Source organism: Nannospalax galili, unplaced genomic scaffold, assembly GCF_000622305.1.
Source record: "Nannospalax galili isolate Female #2095 unplaced genomic scaffold, S.galili_v1.0 scaffold75, whole genome shotgun sequence".
Taxonomy (NCBI): Eukaryota; Metazoa; Chordata; class Mammalia; order Rodentia; family Spalacidae; genus Nannospalax; species Nannospalax galili.
In genome coordinates, this window is record NW_008339433.1 from 4,358,250 (window position 1) to 4,381,300 (window position 23,051).

The 23,051-nt window shown below is 36.7% G+C and overlaps 1 protein-coding gene across 1 annotated transcript in view; it reads left to right on the top strand.

The window, feature by feature from the left end:
* Positions 1-23,051, top strand: part of Tenm1 (teneurin transmembrane protein 1) — an 873,778-nt gene that overhangs the window by 496,044 nt on the left and 354,683 nt on the right. Inside the window, exon 6 of the mRNA XM_008833909.1 lies at positions 1,959-2,199. Within this exon, the coding sequence (XP_008832131.1) occupies positions 1,959-2,199 (241 nt within the window). The remainder of the gene's footprint in view (positions 1-1,958; positions 2,200-23,051) is intronic.

Consider the following 23,051-nt stretch of genomic DNA (forward strand, 5'->3'; position numbering starts at 1 on the left):
GGGTTCAAGCTTCTACATGAAAGAGGTTGAACTTCAAGCCAAGTTTGCCATTCCTCTCAAATTCTGTGCTTTTTCACAGCCACACTGTGTTCCATTATCCATTTTAGGACCTATTGCCTAAGAGGGAAGGAGACACAGAAATGTAAATGAAAACTTTAGAAACTGTGGAAGATTCTGTACTTCAGTGCCTCTGAATCTTGAGAAGGAAAATAAAACATATATTACAGATATTTATGGTACAGGGAATAGAGCATTGGCCAGAGAGTCAGGTGTGTGATCTAGTCATAGTTAGACTATTAATTTACCAAGTGTTCCTAGGCAAGTTTCCCACCTGTAAAATGTCAGGCTCTCCAGGGTCCTTTGTGCTCTAGCACTCTACACTTCCTCAGATCCTAATAATGGAATGTCTAATTCTATTTATGATTATGAGTATGACCACAAAGGTTTAAATACATTAGTAAGATGTAAGTACTAGAGATGACTTTTTAGTCATTCAGGACTTGGGCTGAACCTAGAGTACTGAGGGTGATTTAGAAAATTTATGAAGCATTTTAAATATATAAGGATAAATGACTACATAAAGGAGTTCTGTATATAAAATGATCACTACTCCCCTATCTCTCTTTTGTACAATTCAGGTTTTCATATATGGCCTTGATTTAAAGGGGGTGCCACCTGCACTAGAAAATACAGCTAAGAATTTGTCATGCTCCTGAGGTAGTAATGTCATTTTAAAATATGAAAACCAAACCAGTGTTTTTAAAATTCACGTCTGAAGTAGGAAGATTGAAAGAAGTGGTTTTTTTTTTTTCTGTGATCAGTCACTGCAAAGTGGGCCTCAGCACACACCAGCTGAGCCCTTTGCTAAGCATCAAAAGCCTCTGGCATTTTTCTGCTTTTCAACTCTTAGTCATTGGGGAGGTGGGACAAAGCCATGCTGTCTACAAAGTTCATCCAGAACGTGCTGGTGTTACAAGCAATCACTTGACATCTATTATGTTTCTCCTGTGGAAGATAGGTGGCTATCTGCTAAAATAGCAATTTCTTTTCAAAGGGGTTTAATTGGGGTATTTCTCAAGGGCCAGATTTTAACTAACTGTCTTTATATGTGTCTGCCAAGAAAGTGGTGGAAAATACCAATTAATAGCAACATCAGAAGTCTGAGGATAGCTGTCCCAGGCTACTCCCTCCACAAACAAGCAGGGAAAAAAATAGTCTCCTAATTCCTCCTAAGACTGACTTCACAGCTAACTTGGCTGCTAACTTGGCAGAACTCCTAAAAAGATGTAGCAAAGGGTGAGGTGTGTAGACTTCAGTTTTCATGGCTATGGAAATATGTATAGTAACCTGAATAAACTCCCATTAGTCTGCCTTTTACAAGCCGCACTCTGAGGTGTTGGTCTGGTGAAGAGATTAGTTTCACGCAGTTGAGTTACACACTTGTGAGCTGTTTTTCTGAAGTATGAATTTAGTCCTCTGTAGGTAGGCCCAGCATCCTTTCCTGAGGTAAGGCAGAAGGTGGCCTTATATTTTTATTTGAAGTATCGAATGATTTTCCTTGCAATGAATTTGTGCCTCTCACTGGTATTTTCTGAAGTGAGATTTTTGCAACTGATGGAAATCAGCTCACTTCTGGTCTGTATCTTTATGCCTTGTTGATGATTTATTTGTTCAGTAGCAGAAACTATGGCAAATTGTCTGAGGAGGTCTCATTTACTTTTCAGCTGGTATTGCCCTGAAGAATTTACATGTAAATGCAACTGGCAATGTTTTACATTTCATAAGCATGCTTCGCGTGCTTTTGTAAGTTAAGTGACATTTTTACAGATAGACTAAACTTAAAATTCTCCCCCCACCCCACAGGCTATATTCTCTGAAATCGTGGTACTTCTGCCATGCTGTGTTTTCCAAGTAGGAGACTAAGTCTCTATTCATTGTTTTTCTTCTCTCCTTTTTAGACATGCAGAGCAGCCCACACAACCAGTTCACCTTCAGACCCCTCCCACCACCACCACCACCTCCACATGCCTGCACCTGTGCCAGGAAGCCACCTCCTACAGTGGACTCTCTTCAGAGGAGATCAATGACTACTCGCAGCCAGCCCAGCCCAGCCGCTCCAGCTCCCCCAACCAGTACACAGGATTCGGTTCATCTGCATAACAGCTGGGTCTTGAATAGCAACATACCACTGGAGACCAGGTATTTGAGCTGTTATTGATCCCACTAAACCTGAATATTGACAGAGGATGACTTCACTGATTGCAGAAACTCCTTTCACAGTAGCTACTGGCAAAGGCACATAAATGCACACCTGCCATACACCACCAGCTATATGGGTAAAGGGCAGAGCCCTCCACAGACACACAGGGAACCCTAACTCAGGCATACTCAGAGACATAGACCATAGCAGGTACACATGTAAAAATGAAACTACATATACATAAACACCTCATTGTCAGACACCCACAAATAAATGAAATGAATCAAGGATCTGTGCTCTCACTTGTAACCTCAACATGAAAATCAATTGTCTTTTGTTCCCCAAATATCATTACAGGAATACTGACACTTTTCACGTTATCTATTGTAAGATCATTGTGACAAGTAAAAGTGCGTTCTAATATTTGGAGAAAGAATTTGCCTTACGAAGGAGAAATATAAATGTAAATTTAAAATTGTATTCTGTTAGAATGAAGCTTGAATTTAGGGGGTGGAGACTATTTTTGTCACTTCACACCTTGGGTTTCTAGGTTCATGCCTCCAAATTTTCTATCATGAGAAAAGTTCTACTCTACAATTCTAGGTCCCTTGATCCTGAAAGACTTTAGCATTAGGTAGGATTAACTGAGAACTCACTTATCATTTCTAATAATTCATTCTTTTTAGAAAATGCAGCTTTCAGGGTTGGCAGTATCATTCAGTGGTAGAGAATTTCCATAGTATTCAAAAGACCCTGGGTTCAATCCTCATTACCACCCCAGAAATGCTGGATGATTTCTATTACCATAAGAAAAATATAAACTAATAAAATGCAGCATTCTGTGGTCTCTTAAATTCAAGGAGAAATTGTCATCTTCTATATATCTTAACTTTTTTCCTAAAGACATTTTTATGTAAACAAAAACTGGCATGAGTTTCTATCCTAATATCCTCTGGGGATCAAATCAGAAAGGAAAGGACTAATAAACTCACATTATAAGGTTTTTGTCTTTTGCAGCATATTAAATTAGATGCAATCTATGGCATTAGAAAATATCACCACCAACAAACTGAAAATGCTATGGCCCAAATCCAGAAAACTGTATGATCTGTCATGTACCAGACTAAATGGGAGAATAAGCCACCAATGGAACATTCAACAGTAGCAGTCAACACCGACGGTGAAGATAGCACAATTAGAACTGTACTAATGAGAAGATTTGTGCATTGTTCTTTTTACTGAGGATTTCGCATATACACATAACGTGTTCTGGTCAAATCCAGCCCCCCTTTGACCCCTTTTGCCTCCTTCAATTCCTTCTCTATCCCCCTACCACTTGCTCTTTTTGATGTATTACTGAAGGGGGGAAATGGGTGAGAAGAGACAAACAAAAAATAATGCAAATCTTCAGAGTTTTCAAACAGAGGTGACTTCCTCATTCTTTCTATTCATTTGTGGGGCTTGAGAATAACTGAGGAAACAGCAGGACAGTATGGTCAACTATCATTTCTGAGAAGCAAACAGGGTCCTTTCTTCTAGGAAGCCAAATAAGAGGAAATTTGGAAGCAGGGTGGGAATAGGCTCAGGCAAACGAGGAGAGAAAAATATTCTTATTTGAAATGTGCATCTAGGCATGTTTGTGCAAACTGCACCCACAGACCTTCTGTATCTATGCAAGGAATGTATTAATTGGTCTCAGCTTCATAAGACACAGTGAAGAACATAAGTTTTCATGTGAGACTGAGGAGAGAACCTTCTTAGTGCATCTGAAAATATATTCAGCATCGGAAAAAAATGAAATTAAAAATACCCAGAAGCCTTATCAGCTTAGAATTTTCCAAATTTATCCTTTAAAAATATTCATTTCACACTTATTCAATAAAAGGTAAGTGTGAATGCACAGTAACCTATGCACAAGCTGCATAATAGAACCTCTTGGAACCTTAATGTAAAAAGTTTTCCAAATCTAACAGTGTAGCTCAGAGTTTGAAAGCAAGTGCTAAACATATGCAATGACCTGGATTCCATCCGTAGTACTCCACAAAACTTGCTCACTATGGTCATGTGTTAGAAAGAACAAGCTAATATAATATGAAAAGGCACATACACTGTAAAGCACTTTTCTTTTGAAAGGTAATTATTATCCCTACTAAATGGTCACCTGCTCTATTTATGAATCTCCAACAAAAGGAATTAGCTGATTCCTAAAATATTCTATTCTACCTCTGACAACTAGTGAGAAATGTTTTTGAACCCAAATCTGCCACTTCTAAATCTGCCCACTATAGACCCATATGCAATTTTAAGGGCTCACAGAATGAAATGCCTCTCATACCTGATAGTCTTTTACTGTTCATGAACCTGATATTTTGTAAGTTAAATACTTCCCCAGTTCCTTCATCTGTCCCTCACACTTACAGTGTTCAAAGGTCCATCCCTGATTTCTTTCTTTAAAACACACTGTACTTTGTATAAATTGTTCTAGGAATGTAAAGTTTAAGACCTGAACACAGTAGAATTCTTGTTAGCGTCTTTGTTTTCCCTAATAAAACACATCTTTTCAATGTGTTATTAGTTCCTGGAAATTCAGGAAGCACTGCTCAACACCCAAATAAAGGGCCAAAGCTTACAGATGTAATATAGATCTTGGACATTAATAAGGCAGAAATATACTCTGTGGATTCAGTCCTCTTTGCACAGCAGCTTGTTCTTTCAATTGGCTCAGTATTTCTTTTGTCTACCACAGAGTTTCTATTTTGCCTGGGCAATGTCTGATTCCACCTCAAGACAGGATTCCAAATGTACTTACTAACACCTCTGACCATACTCCTTTAGTTTTTTGTCCCATTGAAGCATAAAAAAGGAATGTGATTAGCCCACTTCATCTCTTATGTACTGCAGTGTGTTCAAGCTTCTTAGCAACCCATGGCAGTTACTTTCTCATTCCAGTGACACTAGGGAGCAGAAGAAAGCCATGTGATTAGAAAGAGTAACAACTTGCTAGCTATCATCAGGCATTTGACAAGATCTCTCAAGACACATTTCCTGTAGCTGCCCATTGAACAACATCTGGAAACACATCAGATGTCCCTTAAATAGGATTCTTAACAATCACCTTGACTCATGTATTCAGGGTAATGTGCTATGAACAACCATCAGCCATCTCCCTTGTTTAACAATTATTGCTACTAATCCTGTCTACTCCAATATCATGCATTTTAATGGCCACTACTGATAATACACATTGAGAAGACTGGTTAGCTTCACTATAAGCCTTTCTAACAAACTCTGAGGCTAAGCCATATTTTATTTATTCTGTAATTGAAACTTCTTAAATTAACATGTTCAGACCCTTGATCTGGCCTAATTTGATTTCATATTTCTAGCATGTGGAGTTGTGGCTGAATTTTAATTCTGCCATGAGAAGTAATTGTTTTGCTCTCATATTTGTGCAAATCTACATAGACCCAAATCTGGGTCAGAGATCTCCATCACACTGCTAGAAACACCTCTGCAAAATGTACTTTACTTGTCAGGCAGCATCCTCTGACTAACACCAAACCACATTTCTGCATTCTGTTTTGAGGCATATCACGAGAAATCTTGTCAAATGTCTTGCTGATATCCAGATACAGTATGCCTCCATGTTTCCTGATCTGCTAATCTAATACCTGTACAAAAAGGGAAGTATGTGTCTAAAGTAGGTTCTTTTTATAGAATTTATGGTTTTTTCTAACAGTTACTACTGTTTTGTCTCTGTGCTCAAAAAGATCACCTTTTGGATACCCTGTTCTAGAATTCTGTGCTTAATTCCCCATGATGTTTCATACTCTAGTTTGGCTTTACTTCCTGTCCATTTTTTAACCTAAAGCTAGTGTTTAACATTTTCAGTCTTCTGCCACATTTTATCTACACCACAGTCCCTGAAATTTCACAGCTGTGACTACACAATCTACACAAGACCACTCTCCACTCTGAGATAGAATATTAATGTACTTAAAATAGTCACATGATGGGAATAAAGAGATGGCTCAGCAGTTAAGAGCTCATACTGTTCTTTCAAAGGACCCAAGGTCAGTTCCCAACATCCATGTCAAGTGGCACACAGCCACTTGCAGTCCAACTCTAGGGTATCTGATGCCCTCTTCCGGCCCCTAGGGGCACCCACACACATATGCACAACACTCTCCCGAGGCATACACATAAACAAATCTTTAAAAAGAAATGTCAAATGTCTTTTTATGTGTGGGTGTGTGTACATGTTTATGTGTAAGCAAGGGTTTGTACAAATGTATGTGTGGTGCATATGCACATGTGTACACATATATGTGGAGGCCAGATGTCAATCTCAGATATCATTTCTCAGGTGCCATCAACCTTATATTTTTGCATTTTTATTTAATTTTTGAGATTTTCATACAATATAATTTGATTGCATTTAGATTCACTTCCCTCTCCCCAATTTCCCCCACTGCCCCCCATCTAATTTAATGAACTCTCATATATATAATATGGCCTATAGGGTATGATTTATCTGTCACAATGTCCTTATTTTTTGAGGTGGGGTCTCTTACTGGCCTGGGACTCAACAATGTACCTATGCTAACTCAGCAGCAATCCACAGGGATTTATCTACTGCTGCCTCCCCAGTGCTGGAATTACAAGTACATACCACCATACGTGGCCTCTTTCAAAAAAATGTGTGTCCTAAAGATGGAACTTAGGTCCTCATTTTTGCACAAGTACTTTATTAACTGAGTTATCACCTCTACCCCTCAAATGTCCTTTAGTAAATACTTTGGGCAACTAAGGTTTCAATTTCTAGTTACTGCTGCTTCTTCCACTCTATGAAATGTATGGATGTTTTTCACAAAAGCACTAGAAATTGAGAAAAGCCTCCACGGTTTTTCATTCCAATAACAATTGTCTGAGTTGCACATATTTCTTTATTCTTGCTTTTCTTGTTCTAAATATTTTTATTATTATATTGAAAGTCTTTATAAATTTGAAAATTTTATGCAAAGTATTTTGATCGTATTAGGGTACCCTTACCCATCTCCACCCCTACCTTGCCACTTTCATCTGGATTTCATCTCCCCTATTATTATTGGTCTTTTTTATGGACTCTCAAGTCTAGTCCATGTTTTATAAGTGCTCTTGGGTGTGGGTCTATTCTTTGGAGTCTGACCAACCTACCAGACATCACATCAGTAAGGAAAATGGGCTCTCACTCTCCCCGCATCTATCAGTGGCCAATAGATCCTCAACTAGGGGCTAGGACTTCCTGCTTATCTCCCCGATCCATGCTAGGCGCCTGTCTGCCTTGGGCGTGCACAGGTCTTGTACCTACTGTCAAAAGTATTGTGGGTTTTAGTGCAGGTACCATATGGTGCCCAAACAACATCATTTCCTTATGTTCATGTACCACCTCTGGCTGTATCTTACAATCTTTCCACCCCTCATCCACGAAGATCCCTGAACCTTGGGAGGAGAGGGTGCGATATAGATGTTTCATTTATTGCTGAGAACTCCACATTCTCATTCTTTGCACGTTGACCAGTTGTGGGTTTATCTGTTCATTGCAATCTGCTACAAGAACCTTCTCTGGTGAGAGCTGAGAATGGGGCTAATCTATAGGTATAACAATAGTCATTATGAGTTAGTTTAATAGTATGCCTATTTAATAGAATGATAATAGTAGGTTCTCATCTATGTTGTTCTAAATATTTTTTTTGAGTCTGGGTCTGGAAAGATGACTCAGTGGTTAAGAGCACCCACTGCTATTGCAGATGACTTTCATTTGGTTCCCAGCACCCATATGGTGGCTAATAGTCCTCTGCAAGTCCAGTTTCAGGGAATCTGATGTCCTCTTCTGGCCTCTGCTGACACTTTGTGTACATACATACAGGCAATGTTCTCACACACATTAAAAAAATAAAAAATTTAAATAACAGTTTAAAAACTCTTTTCTGTCATACTTAATGTTTTCTCAAATCTCAGGTTCATTTTGGACATGAGCCATTTGAGAATTATTTTCATTATACATACTTTTATCTTCATATCTTTGGTTTTCATACATTTATTTTCATACAGGTGCTTCAGAAGTTCAAATTTAATGGAAATGATACAGTAGAAGGATATATGTTTATGTAATTAACAAATTTTCTTATCTGCATTATAAAGTGTATCAGGGCATAGAATTCTACCTACTGTACTTTAAAGACCTGCTTTCCCAACATCTAAAATTTTATCTTAATAGTGTAGTCATTGGCTTCAAGATAAAATGGTTACTTCTCTAAAGCTTCTCTAAAGCTTTACTTTCTCTAAAGCTTCTTTCAACCTACCAGCTTCTCTGTATTTTAGTTTCTCAGAGAGATAAGACACTTTACCATTTTCGTTACCTTATTTGAGGTATATTCATCAACAAGACAGGTAAAAACTTACCATATACTTGTGCTTCAGTCGATTACATAACCAGCAGATGTCTATGGAGTTGAAATCACTTCTGTTCACTATATCTTACTCTTATGGTACCACTGTATCTGTATTAAAAATTAACAGGCATATTTTTTTTCATCTGGACAAGTGATTTATTGTGGTCTTTTTGACCCACCACACATAAACTATGTGTTGATGGCTGTATTATTCAATATCATCAGGCTGCAGTTTTCTCATCTGTAAAATAAGAATGATATTAAAACCCTACTTATTGAGGCTCATAAAATTGTATTAAATTAATATTTGGAACTGGAGAGATGGCTCAGAGGTTAAGAGCAATGACTGCTCTTGCAGAGAACCCAGGTTTGATTCCCAGCACCCACGGAGCAACTAATAACCGTCTGTAACTCTAGTTCCAAGGGATCCAACACCTTCTTCTGATCTCCACAGTCATCGTGCAGTACAGGTGCATTGACACACAAGCAGGCAATACACACATACGCAAATAATAAAAATAATAAATAAAATACTTATAAAAATAAATTAATATTTGTGATATGCTTTGTGCTGGATAGCTTTATTTGTCAGCTTGACACATCTGGATTGAGGGAGCCTCAATTGGGGGAATTTCTTCCATTGGCCTGGCCTGTGGCAATGTGTGAGACATTTTCATGATTGTTGAGTGATATGGGAGGGCCCAGTCCACTGTGGGCAGTGCCACCTGGGCAGGTTATCCTGTATTGTGTAAGAAAGCAGGTTGAGCAGGGGCCAGGGGAGGAAGCCAGTAAGCAGCGTTCCTCCATGGCTTGAACTTCAGCTCCTGCCTCCAGGTTCCTGCCCTGAGTTCCTACTTTGGGCTGCCTTAGTGATGAACTGTGACCAGGAGATGTAAGCTGAATAAACCCTTTCCTCCCCAAGTTAGTATTGGCCAGTGTGTTTTGTCACAGCAACTGAAGGCAAACTCGATCGTGCTTAGAGTAGCCATGAACAGAGTAAGTTCTTGGTAAGTGATAGAAATAATAATACCAATAGTAATAACACAAAGGCAAATTCTTTTTGTCCATTTCAATTTCTATCTTCATCTAATTAAAAGTGTTTCTCTTCTGAAGCTCATGATTTCATCCAAATAAATACATGCATTATTGCACTGCCTTTCTTTGTGTGCCTTTAAATAGAATATACATTTCACCAGTGTATTCCAGTCCTTAGACCCACTCTCCTTTCCTTGTGTTTTGATGGTGTATACCGGTGAGACTTTGTATGACCACCTTGTGCTCAATCTTCAGAACAGTTTTTAGATTGCTGCCTGTCTTCTGTCATTCTGAGAAGCAGTGCCCCAATTACCTACTTCATTTAGAATTGTGCCCTGCCCTGAGCCTTTCCATCCTTGAATATCAGCCTTTCTACCACCTCTTCCAACCCTCTTCCAGTGCTCCCAACACCTATATTATAATTTTTAGGATGGCATATCTTTTGCAACTGAAAGGCAAGCACATCACCTAAGCCAGAGAAACTTAAAGATATATTTATGTATTTTTGCTTTAACATCCCCAGACTAAGCCACTTATATTGTCATGGATCTAGATATATTACTGACTTCCATGGGCCTCAATTTCTCTAACTGTTTTATGAAGAAAATTACAGTCCTTACCTTGTGGGTTTGTCTGAAGAACTGAATGAGAAAATATATGTAAAATGTCTGCTCAGAGTCAGGGACATGAAAAGTGTGAAAGAAATATTATCATTTTCAATTTAATGTAAGATCCTGGCAGGAACCAGCTGATGAGGAGAGGAATTCAGAGTCACTTCAGTTCAGAGAGCTACATTAGATTTAATCTGTTCTAAAAACATTGAGTATTCATATATGTCTTAGACTACAGATTATTGAGCATGTCCTGCGCAGAAGGCATTCACTGAATGCTTGCTCACTACACCAAGTTCTCTGTGGTTACTCTGAGAAGTAAGAATCCCTCTGTTCATGAAACTTAAGGTCTAGTGCTAGCAACAATAAACCTAAATGTGTAGCATTACTGCATGTCAAGTATTGTTATAAGTTCTTATGAATTCTCTACTTTAGTGCTTATACGAGTACCTAAGGAGTAGGTACTGTTAGTGTTACCATCCTCAACTGAGAAATGAAAAAACTGAAGTACAACGAAATTAAAGAATTTTGTAAAACCCTGCTGGGTAAGAACCTAACAAATCTGTTAGGTTTTTAATGCAAACTATAGGTTTAGGGTCTACGCATTTCACTAATATGCATCACAGTCTTTCCCTGGTACTGAAGAAAAAGTAATAACAATTGCATAATAATTTGTTTGTTATTTTAATGTCGTCCTGAAATAAAAACACTTGGAGGCAGTGGACCTAACCATGGTGGGAATAGTGATGACTGAAGAACTGCAGAGGTAGGCTGAAAAGAAAATAATTAGAAGCTTCCATGAGAAAATAGCCTAAAATAGTTTTGTTCTCAGATCACAAGAACTTGCTGTATGAAGCCTGGAGGAAAGACATTCTGGAAAAAAAAAACTTAGCACTCTCAAACTTGTGCATATTCCTCAGTCATCTTTCTAAGGGATAATAGACACTATTCTTCCTGTTATTCTACTCATTTCTCCTCCATTTCCACTTGAACCCACTTGACCAGGTTGTTGATTGCATGGAAATGTGTTCCTTCTGATTCTGATAAAAGATAATCATTATAGAATCCAAAATGCATCATTTTTATGCTATAAGTCTGAAATAGAAATTTCAGGCTGAAGTCCCTGCTGTTAAGCTTCTGTATTCTCTTTCCTTAAACAGAGGTCTATCTGGGTATACTGAGGATCGCAGATTCTTCTGTGATTTAATTCTTTGGATAGTCTCTTTTACTTTCCTATCAAATGAGCCTCCATCTCACCGCTCTCATATGGCTTTGGTACTGTGACTTCTTGGTATGTGCTGTTAAAAATTTGGATTGTACACAGAAAGCATTAACATGGATGACAGACTATATGTGCTCCAGTGGGAGGGGGAGCTATGGGAGGATGCCGGTGGGGACAGGGGTATAAAGATGATTAAGACTGATTAAGATGTTCTATATGGAATGCACAAAAATTCAATACAAAATGTTCTATTAAAAAATGTGGAATGCAAAACCCAGTACATCGGGTGTTGAAGTAAGTTCACTTTGTATATGGGAAAACTGTGGAATCATAAACCCCACCATTCTTTTCCTAAAACGCCTTGATAGCACATACATAGACTATTACAAGGTGACTTTTGGAATGCACATATGATCTCTCATTTTAGTTTCTTCCCTCTTCTTCCCGCTGTATAAGTCTCCCCATTTCCTTCTTCATGGCATTGGTTTTCGTATTCTCTAACATTTTTAGAATCCTAATTTATTGCTTTCCTTTTGGTATTTTTTGAAATTTTTATCTATATTCTTTGAGTATCTGTGGCTCAACCTGACATTACTATCTGGTCAAGTGCTGTTTATTTCTGTCCAGGAGTCATAAAGCTAGTTCTATTTCCCATAACTATTCTGTTTCATGTACTTCAGTTCAAATTCCTAACTCAAATTGCTTGATATTCGGTTACTCATTAGAATATTTAGTCAAGTGCTGGCTCAGGACCACCTAAGTCTGTTTGATCTGCTCTTGGACAGTAATTTGTTTCTTTCACTATGACGATGATAAACATTAACCTTTGTCCATTCATCAGCATTAATCCTACTTAAAGGCTAGTGAGAACCTGAGTTTGAGAACAGCACTGCCACTTCACCTTACAAAAATAAATCAGAACCAAATGAAGGATGCTATGCTTAGGCAGGGGAGGGGTTGGAAACTATCTTCATTGATTTTTAGCATATTATGACAGATGGCTGTAGCTTGCTATTATACTGACTATACTTACTGGCTACAGGACAATGTGACAATTAAGTGCAGTCTACAGAGTTATTTTTATGAAAGAATAGCAAAGACCAGAAGAGATGAGATGTTGGCATGAGCTGAAAAGCTAAATAAAATCTACAACTAATGCCTGTATCCAGGCATCTAGAGCTAATGTTTGTCTTGGGGAAGTAAGAATCATTTGGAAGAAATATTCATTAATGGTGATGACAGTATTATAAATATCTATGAAATAATACTTTTTATATATTAACCCATATATGTAAGTTATCTAGTAGTAATTATATTTCTGTGTTATATAGTAATACTAAAATTCACCTAAGATTTATAAGGAGTTTTTTTCCCTTAGGACATTTGCAATAGTAAAATAGATTTACAGACATAATTTTTTCTTCCAATAATGACTAAAGGAAAAAAAAAAAGCTCAGAATGTACGTATACAGTGCTTAAATCCAACAATATCTCATGCTTTAATCCTTTAACAGCACTGGGGTTAGCAAAATCTATCTTCAGCCACAGATTTAAAGATTCTTTTTAAGACAGGAAAAGACTTCTTAGAACTAATCTATGACCTATAAATCGCATTTACTACACATGAACAGGAATCAACCAAGCTTTTCAGCCTGTACCACATGACAGATACAAAATCATGTTAAATTTAAATGAAAGGCCATTCTGCACTCTTAAAATATACTTTGTATGTTAAGAGCAAAACATATCTATAACAAACTATTGTGCTTTGGTGATAAAGAACAATACGTCAGAGATCATTGTCACAGAGTCTGTATTCACGTTGTTGAAATCATTTTTAGGCAGTCTTTTTAATCAAATATTCTCAGATTCTTCTCAAAATAAAAGCATAGACAAACATAATATGTTGCATTCTATAAGGAAAGGAAATTTCTCCAAAGCTGAGATGAAATCTTAGATGAAATATAATTTTATATTGAGAAGATTTATTTAGCAATTCAAATGTGAATGTAAATGGGTGTTTTATAGAATTTTTTAAAGTGAATTTGTTGATGTAATATATGAGAAAAACAACCAAAAATTTAATTTTAGGTAAATCACTTTATCTTTTTTGCCTATCCTCACCATACACTTGTACACTTCCGTATCGTGGACTCGTTAATCAGCACAGAAATATATGATTTTGAACAAAAGAGAAACAAACCTTTAGCAATTTCATCCACACCAAAATTATTCAGTTAATCATAATAAATATTTTCATTGTCCTGTCAACTTAATAGACACTTATCTGATATATTTTACTAAAAGTTTGAAAACTATTTGAAGTGCTAGAAAATTATTTCTGTTTGTTCTTAATTTACAGGTTGTGTGTGTGTGTGTGTGTGTGTGAGTGTGACTGTATATCAAAGAAATTCCATGAAATACCACCCATTGGGAGAATCCAGCTGGTTCCTTACTAATTCCACAACACACACAAAAATGTTTTTAGCTTTAAAAGCAAAAGATAAAATCAGTTTAACTTTTGAGGTCTTTGAAATGGCTTTGCAAGAATTGTGAAAATACAGAACTGAATATTTCATTTAAAGAACAGGAATGCTCAAAAAGAATTGCCCACTTTGGCAAGCAGATAAGCAAATAAGAAGTAACATCTGCTCTAGTCTATTAAAAATTTTTAGTTTGAGGGTAAAATAATATTTATTATGAAATTAAATGGAAAACAGTTCATTATAAATGATGAATTAAGTTTAGTGTAGAGAAGTTTCAACATATTTCATCAAATATTTATTATTTTTCTGCTACTTTGTCTACAGACAAAAATACCCTACCTTGAATGAACTTATATTCTTGTGGAGAATATAGCCTTTTCTTAAAAATGTTACTCTCACAGTCGTTAATAATCAGTCAGATCTTGTGGTCTGACTTCTGGAAGAAGGAAAAGAAAAATCAAAGAGATGTCTAAATTTTTTTTTGTCCTTTACTTTTCATCACTTTGTCTTAGTCAGCTAAAACTACGCTAGAAAAAGCACCTAGACTAAATAATATATTAAAAACAGAAATGTATTATGTGTATACAGTTATGGATTTTGGGAGATTTAAGATCAAGGCACAAGTAAAGTGTCCAATGAGGGTCTATTCCTCATACATAGCACATTGTTGCTATGTCCTTACACAGTAGAATGAGCTAGCATGTTCCCTCGACTCTCTTTTGTAAGGACAATAAGCGCTGTTCACAAAAACAGTGCCATCGTGACTCAAACACTATCCAAATATTCCATGTCTTAATCTCAATGTAATGGGTATTAGATTCTACCATGTATTATAGCGGGCCTAAAGCGTTCAGACCGTACCACCTCAACTTTGATATGGAATCTCCTTCTCTATGTTCCCATACAACTTGAAAGTATGTCTATCTGGACTTCATTTCACTTTAAATTTCTACTCCAAATCTTTTATTTTGTTGTCCTTATTCGTCATTGTAAAGAGACCCAGCTTCAAACAAGGTGGAAGAGTGAGGGCACACGTCTAAGGTTGAAGCTGGGTCTCTTTGTTGTTTATTGGTGTGTGTGTGTGTCAAACTAGCTGGCCTTCAAGCTGCTAGGAATTTTCCTGTCTCCACATCCTACCTGGCTGTAGAAACGGTGGGGTTGCAGACACACACTACCATGCCCATATTTGAACATGGTTTTCATGGTTTCAAACTCAGGCTTGCACATTGAGCCCTTTTACCACTGAAGCATCTCTCCAGCCCTTGTCCTGTCACTTTCTGAATGCCTACTGCGTAGGGAACATTTTATTGCATTTATTCCAATTTAAGACTAGTAAAACTCAACAATATGCTGTAAAGTTACTAGGCAGGATATAGTGAATCAAGTTCAAACCTTAAGTATTTCTGGAATGGGTTTGGTGGCACATACCTATAATTCCAGTACTCAGAGAACTGAAGCAGGAGAATTTCCATCAGTTTGATGCCAGTCTTGACTAAATAATGAGTTCCAGATCACTCATGGAACGAGAGTGAGAAAGACTTTTCCTCAAACAATACCAATTAAAAAAAAAAAAGCAAAGCAGAAAATGATCAGAGAAAGTAGGTGTGTCTGATTCCAGAGCTCATGATAGGCACAGATAATTAAGAGTTTTATTGATAAATTAATAATTGAATTTCTGAGAATGATGGATAAAATTTTAGATAATTTAAAAGAGTTTAATTTGGGCTGCAGAGATGGCTCAGTAGTTAAGAGCACACACTTGCAGGGGACCCACATTCAATTTCCAGCACCCACATGGCAGCTGATAACCATCTCTAACTCCAGTTCCAGAGTATCTGACACCCTCTTCTGACATCCATGGGCATTGTACAGAGCTGCACTTACATACATGCAGGCAATACACTCATACACATAAAATAAAAATGATGAATAAAATAAAACGAGTTTAATTTAAGAATAAAAAAGCCTAAATCATGGGAACCCTGATATTAAAAAAGAAAAAAGAAGCTGAGAAAGGCAACCAAGGTCTAGCTATGTGGCAGACTCAAGACAAGAGAAAAGTTGAAGGCAGTGGTGATCATAATTTTCAAATATTACAAAGGAGGCAAACTGTAGATAAGAAGACAGGATTGAATATGTCCATTGCAACATTTAAAGCAGCCAATTTCAATAAAGTGGTGACCATGAAGCAACAGCATTGGGCATGAAGCATTGCTAAGAGATAAGAAAATTGAAGCAATAGATAAACTACTATTTTTAAATGGGATGGTTGATTGAAAAGAAACTGCATGTAGACAAAACATGCATATACATTCAAAGAGCAGATAGAAGGAGAATCACATTCCTTACATATACATTTAATAAGCAGGATGATGATCCTATTGACAGGTAGAGATTAACAGATCAGGTCATAGAGCAAAAAAAATATGGAAAAGTACAGGGATGGCCACATGACATTGAAAGAAGCAACATGATCTCACACAACACTTCAGGCTTCCAAACTTCCCAAGACTCCAAGACTATGGAACTGATGATGACACAATGTTTGGGAATTCATAAATCTCTCATGTGTAAACGTTTGCCTTTGCCAATCTCATGGTAGAAAGTGATAATATAACCTCCTATCCTTACTTAAGGTTAGCTGTCAAACTTAAATCATATATTCCCAAAAGGCAAGTAGCTACCTTGCCAACCCATGATTATAACTTTTTTTTCTCCATTTGACATACATACACAAAACTCTAGCAATCCCACATTACTGACAAAAATAGTTAACAGTGACATCCATACACCTAAGGGCTTACATTGATGAAACAGATACTAACTTATGACTTCTAATTCATCTGTGAAAATAGGAAGTACAAGATGACATTAGTCCTCTTGGAAAATTCAATTTCTTTTGGCATAAAATATTCACAATCTTCTGTTTCTCCCAGATTCAACTAAAATAATTGTCTTTTCTGCATAACAATCTGATCTTTCAAATTTTGTCATTTGTTGTAGTGAACAATGTCAAAATCCTAGGTAAATTTATGGCAACACATTACTGCTAGCCTTTTAAGTAGCTAAATTTTTTTTAACAAAACCAAAAACTAAAATTTTAGATAATTTGTTTTACGTGTGTGCATGTATATATGTGTGCACATGTAGGTATGGATGCATATATGTGTTGGTAGTTTTCAGTTGTTCAAAATACTTAAATTTGATATGTTATTTCAAACCCTAAACAACTCTGGAAGGTATATATAATAGGAAAAATTCTTAAGGTAAATGTAAGTAACTGGGTTTGGAGGAAATTTTATTAATAGATCCTGTGGTAATTGAGCTATAAGAATCGGAGGTAGAATACAAGTCTTTGTATAACCAATACAACAATCATTGTGTTAATACAATTTGTCTCTGCTGCATGCGTACTCCAAGTCATCCCTTTTTGTCTATTGGCCAATTGTCTTATAATTCAGGTAACTTCCCTGCCTAATAACACAATATGATTTTTTTTATTCTATACATATTAACATCCTGATGAGTCTAAATGCTAAAATACCTGGGTGAGGAGAAGCTTCTAGACATTGGATTTGGTTATTATCTTAAAGTTAAACAGAACTTTTCGAAAATTTCTCTTCTTGGTGAAAACCATTCTCAAATATGAATCCACAGCCAATTATAATCCAAATGATCATAATTTAATCATTCATAATTAATCTCACAGTATCTCAGCGTTGTCAGTTTAGGCATGAGTTTTGATTGTACGAGTCTCTAGGCAGAGGATATTGTAGAGTGAATCAATTATCTAGTGGTCTCATGATATTCTTTGCAAATTTTTAATCATTTCCTGTGAGTGGTTGAAAAGCACAAGATTTAAAGTTAGAAATCTTGAGTCCAAGTCCAATTCTGCCACTAAATAGCTATGTGACATTGATAACATCTCTTTCTTCCACTCAACCTAATTTTCCTTAATACATGAGGGAGCGAGGCTAAATATTTATGATCCTTTTTGGGTTTGCGGTCTGTTATACTGTCTTATCTTCTTGTGACTTGCTCCTTCGCTGAAAGAATCACATCGTTTAACATTCCAGCTTCTTAGATTGTAGTTAATTGCAAGTTTAATAATTCTAGGAGAGATTCTCACACAAGAGAAATCAATTTATGTTGAACAACTGTAATTCTTTCATAATTTTAAGGAGCCAAGAGGAAATGAGGAAGATAGCAAGCATCCCTATCTATCAGGAGGTAGTGGTAATGACAAATATAACAAACATTCTTTGGTCATTATAAAGCCAGTCTACAAAGATGATTTCCCGAACTGACGAATGATCCAAAAAAGCTTGTTTGCCTGTTTGTTTCATTTTTTAATTGTATCTTTGTAGGGGAGCACACATGTACATGTGTGGAAGTCAGACGACAACTTTCAGGAGTCTGTTCTTCCCTTCAACTTTACGTAGATTCCAAGGATTAAGCCCAGGTCATCAGACTTACATAGCAAGTGTTTTTATCTGCCCATCAGGCCTTCAATAAAAGTTTTCAAAGTCTTTAAAAATCAAAACATTCCATGGACATAGGATATAGACCACATTATATTTCAAATCTACCCCACATTGGCCCATACTTTCACGTTGAAGTAGAATTTCAGTGTTTTCCCTTATATTTTTATTTTCAGTCCAAATATGAAATAACTACAACATGATTTCATATAATCTGAGTTGAATTCAAATCCCAATCAGGCATTTCTACACTGTATTGTATGACACGCTGGTAAAAAATTTATAACAGTTGGCAATGATGCATAAAGAAAATAAACGCAGGATTTACATTATATTTGGCAATATAGTTGCATATTTAGAGGTCATAGGAGTGCATGAAATCACTGCACTCTTGAAATTGACCCTACCTTGTCTATTGCCCTGTGCTCTACCAGAGTAATTAAAGTGAACCAATGCTTTCTTTTTTGAATTGTAAAATCCACAAAAGGACAGACCATATCAGTGGAAGGAAGGCCTTATTTGACACAAATCCTCCTATGCTCAAGGGAAATTGTATTTATCAATCTTTAAAGCATATCATGGAGCTGCATTTGACTGTTTCTTAAGCAATCAAACCTGTAAAAAGTTAATGTTGTTCCAATTCCTATGATTATTATGTATTCTACATATTTTAATCACCATTTGAAGATTTAGATTTATGCTTTGTGACAAGCCCATGAAGTGTACAATTTGAAAATCAATTTTAAAAAAATTGAAGTAGAAAGTGTTTTCTGTTGTCCAAAACATACAAAGATTTCATTACTTGGTCAGCAAGGGTAAATATTTAAGGCAGTTATAAATGAGTTGTATATGCTCGTAGGCCTGAAGGTTCAGAGTATTTATTTGGATAATAGACAATCCCAAGAGAAAATAGTCTCAAGAGGAAATAACTGTGAGATTGAGGAGGAAGATAAAATCATGAATGCCTAAAAAAATATTTCTTTGGAAATCTTTTAAGAATGGCATATTCCCTCCTATAGAAGTAGTGAATACTGAAAACTACATGCTACAAATGAATAGTCTTAGACCAAGGTTTCTCAACAGTGGTGCTGACATTTCAGGCTAAATAACTCATTGGTGTATACCACCTGAGGAAGCAACTGCCCTGCTAATTGTGACAACTTTAAATATCTTCAAGCATTTCCTTATGCTCCCTCTCATGAGTTGATTAATCTACAGTTGAAAACACTCTTTTCAATCCCAGTTTATAAATGCTCTTTTCTATCATTGTTTCTCAACCGACTCTAGCACTTGTGAAGCAATATCTGTTCACTCTTTACACAAACCCTTCTCACATTCCTCCATCTTCTTTATCCAATTATGCAAGGCTTATGTTGGAGGATTTAGATAGTCTCTAATCTATAGTGTGACTCTTATAGGAAACCACCTTAACTGCATATATTTAGTGATAAAATCTCTTGTTTCCTTTTTAACATGAGGACAACTCCTCATACAACTTTATCTCCAAATTACTTGTCATGACCCTCATTTCTTTGCGAAAATCTTAAGAAGTATATATTCTGATACATTGCATATGTACACATTTTGTACTATCTGATTTCTTTTCTGGAAATGCAAAACATGGAAAAATATTGTGTATCCTACTGATTATTCACATCTGGTACAGACAAAGGATGTTGGAGTAACCCCTGAAGCAACTAAAAATGATTCTTTCCCTTTACAACTCTATCATCTATCTATCTGTCTATTTATCATCATCACCCATCTATCTATCATCTATCTATCTATCATCTTTGTTTAGCAATTCATCAATTTCAAACCCTTTGTACTTTATGTGGCTCCATAATATTTCTTGAAATGAATCATTAGATTCTTTCCATTATTGGGTCTGATCCCTTCCAGCCAGTGAATGATCAATGACATTGATGATCTTGGGTGATAAATTTTGAGGGACAAAATATTAAGGTAGCAAACATAACTTTTTCTTACACCTTATATTTCATATCTAGAACTCAATCACATGATCACAAGTAATTGATTCATTGGATGGGAACTGTATTGTATCTGCGTACACAGAGAAAGGAAATCATGGATGTTGACTGAGGGTCATGCTTCAGGCTACCACTTCGATTTTTAAGTTGATGTTTCAGAGGACCATAATACCCATTGGAAACTTGTCTTTTAGCTATGTTATGCTGAATATGTTAGAGGACTAAATAAGTGCCATTTCTTTTTGCTTATTTTTCATTATGTTTAATATGCATGAAAAATGAGGTAAAGTAAATAATGATCAACGTCTTTTAAATTTTGCATCAAAAGTTACCAGGAATAGGCAGGGAAAGTGGGGAATTCTGCAGGAAGGAGAGGATGGAGGAACACGCACGTGGCATAGTGTTGGGGAGGGAAGTCAGAAGGAGGATGGGTGGGGATAGCGGGGGCACTGTGATTAGGGAGGGAGGAGGGAGGCGAGTTTGCAGAATAAAGAGTAGAGGTGAATGACTCTTCGAGGACAATGAAACATAGAGGGAAAAGTGATGCCCTCGAAACCCCATGAGAAATCACATATAGTGTCTGAACATTAATGAATATGTGTACCTGGGAACTGCTTGGCAAGGAACACCATGCCAGACAGAAAAGTGGTTGGTGAAGGTGGTCCAGGAGACTCCCAAAATAACATAACTATTGCCAAACCTCTTGGTTATCTCCCAGAACTAGTAGATAAGACCCTACTGTTAAAGATAAGACATACATAGGATACAGGACTTGAAACAATGGAGCAGGAAGTGATCTGGAAGCCTTCTAACCAAAGTTTGGCTATCATAATGATAGAAGATGATATGCAGACTGACAATGGAGAAAAACAATCAATGGTCCAACCCAGCCCTAAATCCTAATAACCATAACAACCAGCATGGCATATTACCTCTATTGGTGCAGTAGTGGCACTGTTATCTGGGGCACAATCAACAGCTATGTAATTGGACTTAAAGCCCTTTCAATTGGAGGGAAATCATGGGTGACACTGTAAACTCAGCCAAATACACATAGTAGGAGAGGACATAGATTCTAGAGAAAACCCTATCTCTTTCATATCTCTAGACAACTGAAATTTGTCTTGCTATATGCTAAATATTGATCCTCATATTTACAGACAAGCACACCATACAGCATTCATCACAGAAGCTTCTTTTTGAAACAGGTGGAGGCTACTGCAGAATTGCACAACTGGTAAGACACAGAGAACATTTGTCTGAGAGATGCCCAGTACTAGGTGACATATCTACAGTTGAACCTCTATAGCTAAGGCTCATGGAACATAGCAGAGCAAGTGGTAGAGAGAAAAATAATACATGCTTCAACTCTCACCAGTAAAACTTACTTATACAACAGAGTGTGATGTACACTCTGGCCAACTGGCCAAGGCTACAACTGGCCAAGTTTTGGAGAATAAGAGACTGTAGAGTGTAGGATGGGACTCCTATATGGAAATTCACTCACCCACTGCTCAGGAACCATTGCAGAAGAGGGGGCAGAAAGATTGTAAGAGCCAAGGCTGGTTCATGAACACAGGGAAACAGAGGCTTCCAGGCCACTGGAAGCTTGCACATGTGAACTTGTAAAAATGGTGGTATCGAGCACAGGACCCATGTCAACTCAATTAAGCAAGAGCCCAAAGAAGAGAGAAATAGGTGGCTGGTCAGCACTAGACTGAGAACTATTGGAGACTGATTGCTGCTCAGGGTGAGGGAGAGTATGACTTACATATGCTCATTAGCTATGCTGACTAGACTCAAGCAGACAAATTCACATTGAAGGACATTTGGGTACAAATGCCTGAATGAATAGGATTTAACATGTATAGTAGAATACATGAGGTCTGGTGGGGGGACTGGGGAGGCGTGGATGGGCAAGGGGGTCTAAATTTGATTAAGAACTTCAGTATAAAATCACAAAAGCTCAATAAAAATTTGTATTATAATAATATTCTAAATTTTCAACCTGAAGAGTGTAATGAGAAATTCTCAGGCTTTATCTTTCTTGTACTCCTTCACAAAGAATTGGAAACATTCTTTCAATAAAATAAGATGTCCTTGCAGTAGATTACCATTCAATAAAAACGAATGATACAGAAAAGTACACCATGTCAATTAGCTCATAAAATAAATGAGAAAAATACTTGCCTGTAGAAAATGAGGAAGCATAAAGAGGTAACCAGAGTACATAATACTCTGCCCATCATTCTGGCATTTAAAAACACAACAAACAAACAAAAGAATAATAACCCAAGTAGCCCGTGAAGACAATTTTAGAAATTCAGCTGATTGCTCTGATGATTGAAATTAGGAACTAGCTTTCTTAGCTTTTTTTGAATGGGAATGTGAAAGCTTATTTATAGAACAAAGAAAACAAATTTATAAAACAAAGGGATTTTTTTAAATTATTTATTTAATAACCATATAATTAGAAGAAGCATATCATTACAACACAATTGACATATTCAATAACGGTTTCCTGAGGTAGGATGCATCATTTTCAAAATTGGCTGTAAATTTTTAGGTTTACAGTTGAATTAATATAATTA